Source organism: Seriola lalandi, unplaced genomic scaffold (assembly GCF_002814215.2).
Source record: "Seriola lalandi dorsalis isolate HSWRI2012SDOR001 ecotype SW California unplaced genomic scaffold, Sedor1 jcf7180002054553, whole genome shotgun sequence".
Classification (NCBI taxonomy): domain Eukaryota; kingdom Metazoa; phylum Chordata; class Actinopteri; order Carangiformes; family Carangidae; genus Seriola; species Seriola lalandi.
The window spans coordinates 1,736,534-1,746,546 of record NW_019525106.1 but is presented as its reverse complement, the minus strand read 5'-3'; the positions used below and the strand labels follow the sequence as shown (position 1 = coordinate 1,746,546).

At 41.6% G+C, this 10,013-nt stretch overlaps 1 protein-coding gene across 1 annotated transcript in view; it reads right to left on the bottom strand.

Annotated features, from left to right (window-relative positions):
• Window positions 1-10,013, bottom strand: part of abtb2b (ankyrin repeat and BTB (POZ) domain containing 2b) — a 43,752-nt gene continuing 33,739 nt past the window's right edge. The window contains exons 4-17 of the mRNA XM_023415504.2: window positions 7,021-7,173; window positions 6,259-6,424; window positions 6,005-6,094; window positions 5,702-5,803; window positions 5,327-5,423; window positions 4,540-4,675; window positions 3,738-4,015; window positions 3,460-3,638; window positions 3,260-3,365; window positions 2,739-2,841; window positions 2,535-2,622; window positions 2,351-2,419; window positions 1,536-1,649; window positions 1-1,288 (exon numbers count right to left, since the gene is read on the bottom strand). Coding sequence (XP_023271272.1) covers window positions 1,055-1,288; window positions 1,536-1,649; window positions 2,351-2,419; window positions 2,535-2,622; window positions 2,739-2,841; window positions 3,260-3,365; window positions 3,460-3,638; window positions 3,738-4,015; window positions 4,540-4,675; window positions 5,327-5,423; window positions 5,702-5,803; window positions 6,005-6,094; window positions 6,259-6,424; window positions 7,021-7,173 — 1,915 coding nt within the window. The 3' untranslated portion in view covers window positions 1-1,054. The remainder of the gene's footprint in view (window positions 1,289-1,535; window positions 1,650-2,350; window positions 2,420-2,534; window positions 2,623-2,738; window positions 2,842-3,259; window positions 3,366-3,459; window positions 3,639-3,737; window positions 4,016-4,539; window positions 4,676-5,326; window positions 5,424-5,701; window positions 5,804-6,004; window positions 6,095-6,258; window positions 6,425-7,020; window positions 7,174-10,013) is intronic.

Genomic DNA, 10,013 nt, shown 5'->3' with positions numbered 1-10,013 from the left:
GTTTGTTAACCAGGTTTATTACAATAATCAGCATTGAAACAGACCTTATGGAGTCCAAATCCCATTTTGGATTTGGGTGCTGTACCTGTGTAAAAGCATTAAACCTCAGCATACATAAGCTTAATTAACTGTTAGAGTGTACCTGGAAGAACAACAGTTATACAAAAGCAACTTCTTTTAAACAATAATATTAATAATTTGCTTGGATTACAAACAAAATAAAAGGGAACACCCCGTTAAATACTCTCACATCTTTTTTTTTTCTCATTAAATAGAAAATGTCCATCCCACTCTTCAGTAAGTGTTGTGTGTCTCTGGTTGTACTTTTTTTTATTTTTTTTTTTAAATAGAAAATAAAAACATGAAGTTACATAAAAAGTACATTTGTTAATCCAGAGCTTCCATCAATGCTGGAGGCACTGAGTCCATCTCCTTCCTCCCACTCTGCATTATTAGTTAAAATGGGACAAAGCCAAAAGTCCAGCATGGCTGCCTCACTTGATTCTTTTATAGATGCTTCAGTCTATTAACACTTTACATAGCTTCAGTCAGAACCAGGAGGGTGCCACTGATCCCAATCCTCCAAGGCAACTATTGATTTTGCCAGTTTTGTCCATTAGAGGGCAGCAGTGTTTCATGATTCAAAGTTGCCACCTGTTGCATCCATCTGTTGCTTCTCCAGTTAAGCTTCCCGAGCCTTGGAGAAAAGCATCACATTGTCCAGTTTTCTTCTTCATAAACATGCTGTACACTGCAAGAAATGTCAAGATGGAGTGGTTGGCAGAAAAAAGACACTGAATTGTCCACCAAGCAAAATCTAACTGCTGCCAAATATTTCACTGATCTGCGTCCCAGTGTCAAAGTACTGTGGACGTTGCTTGTTACCAGAGCCAGGATCAGATGTTACTAAGAAAACATCTGTACTCCAACCATTTAGACATCTCTCTAAAGATCTGATCCTGTATCAATGATAAAAGGAAACTTCCGCTCTAACGCTGCCACATAGTTCCACTTATTTCTGTCCTCTCTCTTCTCAGCATCCGTCCTGTTGTCCTCAGACTCGGGAAGTGACGTAGAGAGAGCGTAGTCGTTGAGCCAGGGTGGCCTCCAGCTCCTCCAGAGGTGAGTCTCCCCGGCTGTGAACCAGCGTAGAAGTGGAATTGTTCCCATGTCGGACCGCGGGGGGTCCCAACAGCAGGGTCCTGAAGCCCTCTCTCTCCAGCAGAGCAGGCATCTGCTGTAAGAAGTACCCTTCACAGAATGAGCTCAGCTCCAACGAACCGTGAGCCTGAAATAAGAGAGGACAATGTAATGGTCATGTTTTGTTGGCGCATAAAAAAAAATGATGGTGTAACATCATATAACTTCATGTCTAAAATCCTCTCAATTATGATGCTAAAGATTTTCATATAAACTCTCTCTCCTTCAGTTACCTTAGTTACTGAGGCAAACAGAGCACAGCTCTGCTATATAATCAAGTTTTCTATATTTCTTTGCATATAAGTACATATATATTGCTTCTCAGTGTGTGTTACCTTGGCTGTCTTGTAGATGCTGACTGCATTATCCAGGCTGATGTGATGAGAGCAGATGAGTTCACAGTGTCTTTGTAGCGCCCCCAGCTGGAACAGACTGGCTGCTGACAACAACTGCAGGAGAAAACAGAAGCATATGACATTCAGTAACACACAGAAAGCCAAAGCATGGACACATGATTTAAGGACAATTTTTTTTTATATAGTGTGGCTTTTTATACTTTGCTATTACATTATAAAATATAGCGTTTTGCACATCATCCATGTTAAAACAGACAAATCAACACTGAAAGAAATGTTCCTAGTTGTGCCAAATGATTTATTTTATACATTTATTTGAAAATCATTTACTTTAAAATAAAGATGAATGTTGAAGTTCCTGTGCCAAGTGTTAAACATTGTCTCAATTTTATTTCCTTTTCAATCTTTGACCTGCTGTGATTATAATAGTTATTTATGCAAGCAGTTTGACATTTAGTCTTATGTAATAGACCTCTGTGAGTGTAATTTTGGTATGTTTACCTTTGTTTACAGTTCCAGTAAGTTTTTCTTTCAATTTTCCTTTATTGGAATACACAGCAACAATTCTAAACCTAGCTGACCTCATTGAGAAAAAAGAAACTGCATAGAAACATGTAGAAGGACCAAGGTGATCAGGAGGTTGCTGTTGGTTATTATGTATATAGTGTACACCACTGTTATATGCTCACTCATTAGATTCCAATCTAAAACACACACTTTGCTGTGCCAACAAGAACAAAATCTTTCACACAACTACCCAGAGAGATGGTGTGTATCTGTTTAGCTATTCTCACCTCCAACAAGTCAGGCACATTTGTTTTCAGCGACTCTGTTCCTCCACAGTACAGGTATGACATCATCATCTGCAGATAGGTCAGAGGGGCCATTATTGTCATACATTATGCACTCCAGTTTTTTTCCCCATTAACCTTCTTAAACCATAAATGTAATGTTATTATAGGAATTAGTATTTGTTACCTGGAAAATGCTGTAATTAATGTCACTGATCTCAACCTCCTTGTTGGGGCTTCCATCTGCTCCAGAAGACGCCAGCAGAGACTTGAATCTAAAAGAAATCAAATATCTTCATCAAAGCCCTTTAAGATTTTTTTTTAAAGAAACCACTGTGTCCAAGTAGGATAATGTTTTCCATCTGTCCGGTGTGAATGTGTCTGCACTCACCTGTCAGAAGCTGTGATCAGCAGCACCTTGTGGCCATAGAATGGTTTTCCCTCCACCACAAACGTCACATCTGACATCTCCTGGTTATTCAGGAAGTGAGGGTCTGCAGAAAACAAAAAACAGCACCTCCTTACAATTCCATTCACTTTTTGTCAAACATGGAATCCACTCATTTAAGTTGATTACTATTCCCTAGTTCAAGTTTCTTAGTTCTGAGAATTTGCTGCTTGGATTTGTCTTACATGATAATCAACTGACAATCTTTGGGGTTTAGGGCATAAAACAAGCACATGGCTTTAGGAAATTTAGGTTGTATTTTTTCAGTATTTTCTGGCATTTTATAGACTAAAGGATGAATATATTAATCAACAAAACAATAAGCAGATTAGTCAGTAATGAAGATAATTAATGCAGCTCTTACGCCATTGAAGAATGTCAACATAAAGCCATTACAGTCTTCCATTTCGAGAAACAGTGAGCCATGTCTGTTCATATGCATGCAAGAATCATAGTTTCCTTACCCAACTGTGCTGAAAGAGTTGCCTTCATTTCAGGGACGGCTGGAAGGGGTGCTGGGCCAAAACAGTGACTAAAAATAGCTGCCAACTGCTGGATAATGGCATCATTCTGGAAGAAAATGAAGAGTGAGGGGGGCATTATATCAAAAGAAAACATGAATAGGAAGACAAGCAGACACAGTGAGGTTTGAGTTTGACTATACCTTGTTGGTACGTAAGATATTAAACATGAGGGGCAGGCCTATTGTGACCAACTCCTCACAGTAGTCCTCTTCTCTGATCGTGGTGAACTCTCTGAGGAGGGATAGAGTGACCCCTGCCCTGGACTGCTGCTGGGCACAACGCAGAGATTCTAGCCACACATGTAGTTTCCATGGTACACCTGGTTAAGAAAGAGGGGATTCATGTTTTTTTTTTAATTTTTCAAAATAGGTTCAATTTGAGAAGTAAGCCCATCATCTTCCTACTATCTGATAGTTACCCATAGCTCGTAGCTCCATGGTGACATCCAGGTAGCCATGCTCAGCGCTGTAATAGCTGGCCTCTTGCAGAGCCTTCATCCTGGCCTTGCAGAGCCTGGGTATGCCCACCTCTGGCAGGGCCCCAGGGCCAGAGGAAGGGGTAGGGAGGGGGGAGAGAGGGATGAAAGGGCAGATCCCTGCCTCCTCACCCTCCACCCCCTCAGCTAAGATCTCCTCCAGAGACAGGACATCCTCTTTGACTTGCTGGGGCTGAGTCAGTAGCTTTCTCAGCACGTTCCTGGCAAGATAAATGTGAGGAAGAAGGAGGGAAGAAAGAGGAGATGCAAGGAAGGAAGGAAAGAACAAAGAAAGAAAGCATGAAAACATTACTAAATGTCATCACCGCAAAACACACATTCATTTCTGTGACCCAGTGCCCTGCCCTCCCCTCCCCTCTGATTACATAATCCGTCACCCTCACTGTGGAATGTGAAGTGTTGAGTCTACATTCTGCTCACACATACACACAGTGAACAGGTGGAGAGAGGTTTACACTACCAAATGGTGTTCACAGACAGATGCACTCTGAATAGAAGGAGACCCTGACCTCGCTTTTCATAGTCAAATACTTTTATGGACTTCAAGTTCATCACATGATAAAAGGAATGACTCTCCTGAAAGCTCGGATGTGGACTCAGGTCGAGTATGATATAGCGCTGCCATGGCTAATGTTATTTCTGTTACTTTCTTCTCTGCACTTTAGCCTCAAGTCGGCATCTGTGGTCAACGTACTGTTTTCAGGTCAGACTGATGGTAACATACCTGTGTCCATGTGCGGCGGCATGACTGAAGCAGTTCATGTCTTCGTAGAGAGAGGACGTAAGGGCATTTCCATCGTGGGTCTTTGATAAGGGGTCAGCACCTCGTGCCAAAAGCAAACTCACCATCTCATAGTTGCCTGGGAAGCACATTAACAGTCAATTACATACAGAGACAGCTCCTAAAGACATTTAAATGTGGTGTTTTAAAAATTCATTAGTGTACTTATACTCTAGATGTCTGCTTTCTTTTCTTCATGCTTTTTCAAACAAGCAAACCTATTCATATTAAGCACTATTTACATGCTGTCATTGCTGCTATGTGCAGCATGTGTCTCTTTTACTAGAGCTATGTGTGGCTTTCAGATGATCCCACAGAGGAATGCTGCCCAGAGGCTTCTAAACAACCACAGGCAGCACTCTGCTCCTCACTGTGCCTTCATTCACCCTTGCATTTCCTTGTTTCTGCAGCCAGTGTGTCACTCACAGCTCAATCCTATGTTACTCTTGGTGGTCCTTTGGAAAACTGACACACACTACTGTATTTGTCACTGCTAATTGTGAGAGTTGTTATTATTTTTTTTGCTGAATGTTACTATAGAGGCTGTCATTCATTCATCTTTTCCTTTGCTTGACCCTCCTACAGACTTTCCGCCTGTATAATTTAGTAGTAAGTAGTAATTTAGCTACTATAAATCAGATCAGAACACAGACCTACTATAAGCCAGAGAGTTCTCTAACATCAGCTGTGCCTGGTGTGAGTATGTGTATGTGCGTGTGTGTTTGCCCACCTGCTGCTGAAGCCAGCTGCAATGGGGTGTCTGCCGTGCTCTCCTGTCCATTGCGGACTGCAGCCCCCTCCACATTGGCCCCTGCATCCAAAAGGAGCTGTAGAGACACACCACATCTGTTATATTAAGCAATGTTTGACATCCTGTAACTTATTTATGGCCTGACCTCTGACCTCACATTTGTGAAACCACTTTTCAAAGGATTAACATCATATCCACAGTAAGCTTGGGACAATGTAGGACAAACTGCATTTATTGTGCAAATGTAGCAGAATAGTAGAAAGTACCCCAGCCACGCTGCATGTCAAACAAGGCTTTTCTACACGAGTCACATCTGGTGGGTTCTAAATGTGTGTGTATTTGTGTCTTTCCAACCTGCACAACAGAGATATGTCCATGCAGCACGGCGAAGGTGAGGGCTGCCCAGTGTCGACTATCAGGATGTACAGATGGGTGCTTTGGGGAGCATGGTGGAACCTGCCAGCACATGACAAATCAGTGTTACAGACCATGATCATACTCTGAAGAAAACAAAGAAAACATTAAATTCATCACAGTGTCTGTGAACCTAGGTGCTTTAAAATTAATATGTCCCTTGTTGGTATCTGTAGAAGTATACATAATGTTCAGCATCTGAATAAATCTGTCCATCTGTTGAAGTTGTTTAAGCATATGTACCGCCACATCAAGGTTGGCCCCAGCATCGATCAACATCTGGACTAAGGCCTCATCTCCAGCTGCGCAGGCATACATCAGAGGGGTCATTCCCTGAGTGATAAACACAAAAATAGAGCAATGAATAGATTGGAAAGGGAAATAAATTCATGAAGTAATGCTGATGATATTTGGATGTGATTTCCCATGTATATTGCTGCAGTATTCCACTCAACACACTTCATACATAAAAACACAAAGAGATAGATGTTCAGTACCTGGTCGTCCATGCTGTTGACCCCATCTGGCCCCAGCAGATCGATTGCTTGGCCTATGAGGTCTGTGCGTCCACAGTTTAGCATCCGAAAACCTAAGTCTAGATGGAATTTGTCTGTGGCAGCTTTGGAGTCCAGACGCTTGAAGGAGCTAAAACAACATTCAGGCCTGATGGAGACAGAGACACAAGGAGAGTAAGATAATGAACGACCACTTCACTTTCAAGTTGTGTGAGGTAAGAGAGGTAGGGCTGAGTCTGAGAAGACATGCTTCTGTTCTCCACTCAGACAGAAAAAACATAAAGACACTGAGAGCCAAAATCATTTGTTTCAACCTCATGCATTTTATATATTTTTGCATCTGATGCTTTCCTTTAGAAATGAGTACACTTAATCAAAATGTTAATGAGCCACATTACAGCCAGTGAACACTCATTAATCTACAGTTTGTAATTATGTGTTAGTGCGAACCGATTAAATTACAAGCTCATAGTTCATGGGATTAAAGGAAATACACATCTGGACGTGCAACACTGAGCAATTGTGTTTTGTTTCGTCTCTACTAATTAGATTAACTTAATAAAGACGCTTGGAGTCGAGAAAATTAAATTGAGGTATTATCTGAAGACACGCGTAAGGTTTAGATTTTAAATGTCATGTTTCTGTGAGAGCTCATATCGCTGCGTTTAGTTTTATGTCGCCATGTCCAGATTAAAAATCCAGCAGGACAACCCTAGTGAGTGTTATGTGTGTGTTCTCATTTACTTCAGCTGTCTTGGTTCACAGTCCAGTCCTGGAAGGAGAAGGCGTGCGGTTTGTCTGACATCATCGCTGTCCACCAACAGACTCTTGCGATGCTCAGCATGAACTATGGCCACTCTCATCCACTCCATCAGAGGTGGCAGCAGCAGGAACGGCCTGTGAAGAAAAAAGATAAATAATTCAACTTCTATCTATATGTTCGACACAATAGAAATTCCAACGAGGTATAAAACATTTGTATTCAACTGGAATGAAGGTATGCTTCTCTGGTAAAGCAGTGATTTCACATAAACTTTCTTTTGTATTGGCCTAAAGAAGGTTCCGTGCTGAGTGGAAGATTTCTTCAACACTCACGACTCAGTTATGTCGAGAAGGAACTCATAAACTGTACTCCACCAGATGACTTATGTGTGTCTGGCAGCGCTTCCTCCCAATGCTGACCAATGCACAGTGAGTCACCTTTAAACACACCCACACATGTAACACTGCACAGAGCACCTCACCTCTATCAATCGCACATACCTGCCAGCTTTCACACACCATACACAGTTGACATTACACTTTAAAGTCATCACACATGCACGCTCACACCCTAAGATAACAGATGTACACATGTATGAGTAACGAGTGTTTATATGTTGGTTGCCAGGTTGTGTTGTTAAACAGCAGCTCCCTTCACCCGTAAGCTATGACTGGAGATGGGAACAGAACTGTGACTTAATATGCGCTGTGGTTTGATAAACAAAATACTGCAGTGGTTTCTGAATAATCAGCCTATTTTTAAACCAGCTAGAGCAGAAAAAGGGAGCTGAACAAAGGTGCAGCACCCTGAGATTGTTATAGAAAATTTCTAAGATCTAAACTGAGAAAACATGAGAAATGGAGAAACAACTGAAAGGAAAAAAAAAGCAGATAAAAGGCTAAAAATAGAAATGACAGACATGATGGACCTGAGCCTGAGGGAACAAGAGAAAATGTCATTAACTGTGGAGAAGCAGTGAGGTAAACATTAGAGGAGGCTTGAAAGAGAGCAGAACATTAGGTCTGCTGTGGTATTTGTGAACGTGGCATTCTGAAAGTCATCTGGATTACTTGATTGCTCTCTTTTTTTTCTTCCTTCCTCATTGTCCCCCTCTCACACCTATTCTTCTGAATCCACTTAGAAAGCACTGTTGGCCATCTGCAACTCCACTTCTAGCCGGTTATCTGGTATTAATCCCTTCTCGTCTGTGCCTTTTTCTGGCCATATGTGCATAGAATGTGCCTGTAAACAGTGACGCATTATTGTGAGTGTTATTGTTGTTTGCTTTTGATCTTATGAAGCCTCAGTCAGAGTGTTAATGATTGTTTGAACACTGTCTGTGTTATCTCAAGTTACTAAAGCTGCCTTCCCCCTGCTGTGATGTCATTCTTATCAGTGGCCTCACCTTTGTTCTGAGCAGATGCATATCATGAATACAGATGGAGGCAAAAGCAGTATACCAGCATATAGCACTGTGGAGTACATGCTATAGAGATTGTAATTACTGTTAATGAGCAGTGGGACCACTGCAGTGCCATTTTATTCTGCTCACTGTGTTTACTTAACGCAGCTACCTGTGGTTTCCTGTAGAACTGCTCCTTCTGTACAGCAGCACTTTCTCTCTCATTCATCACTGCTTCCTTAATAACGTGTAACATTAAGTGGATCTCCTCTATTTTATCTCAAGGTTTCAGAAAGTGAATGTCAGACTTTTCAATACTTCACTTTATGTAACATGTACTTGAATTCAACAATAATTTAACAACCAAATATAAATACAAACTTTTTCTGACTGATTGACCTGAATTACCAGGAAGATGGTTAATGAATTCAAGTGGTGTTATTGAATTGGGGTTAGTACAGCAGATACACTGACAAATTAACCTGTTTTTCTTATTCTGTATTAATAACTATCTTGTACATATTCTATTGTTATTATTAAGGTGTTGAAATAACAAACAATCTAAATCCCATTTTTTAATTTTATGGACTTGCAGATACCTTGTTTCTAATGATTGTGCAGTATCTGCTGTCACTCAAGATGTGACAGTTAACAATCAGACAACAGGCTGATTGGCTGGAGGAGGAGTATGGGGAGGATAAGAAAGCTGTGTTCCTGAGGAGAGGTGGAGCAGTGGGTTTGGGCAACGACGTTTGTACCTTTGTTAATGGCTTCCACTCAACACAAATTGGGCCGTGTGCGTCTGTTCGTTCATGAGTGCATTTGCTCGTGTCTCTGTGTCTGTCTCCTGAATGCCACGGGGCATCCACCCTGCTACTTTACTGCATGCTTGCCTCCAGGCATGCACGCAGCACTGGCACTAATCCAGAACTAAATCTGCTTCAGTCAACCGTGTAAAGCTTTTAACACTTAACGCACATTGATCCATCAGATTTTCACTTTAACAATCGGCATTTCGCAGCCTGCGTTTCAGTGAGCAAAAAAATTGTAAGAATTCCAATCTCCGCATTATAATGAAGGTAGTGTTTTTATTTAATGGCCTGAAATAGTGGTTTTCCAATAAAATACTTTCAGATCTTTATACACGTGTGTGCGTGTGTGTGTGTATGAAGCTATACACAAAAATGTGCATCACACCTTTGCCAGTGGCCCAGAACAGCAGACACATGGAGCATGGCTGTGCCATCACTCACATAGATCCTATCCCACAATTCATCTCTCCTTCTTTCCTCAAACCTCTCTCTCTGCATCGCTGACCCTTGTGTCTGGGTTATGCCCCTCAGCATGAAACACAAAGTTCAGCTTCCTCAGAGAGCGGGTGAAACATCAAAGCTGAGACGCTTGTTATCACTGAAACTAGATAGCGCTTCTTGCTAGCCTACTGACCCAACATGCTAAGGTTGCACACCGAAAACAGCGGGATATAGACGCACACAGACATACATGCACAAACCCCACTACCCCCTTACTGCCACCTGGCTGGTCATAAAATGACAGTCAGCTCAAATTGTG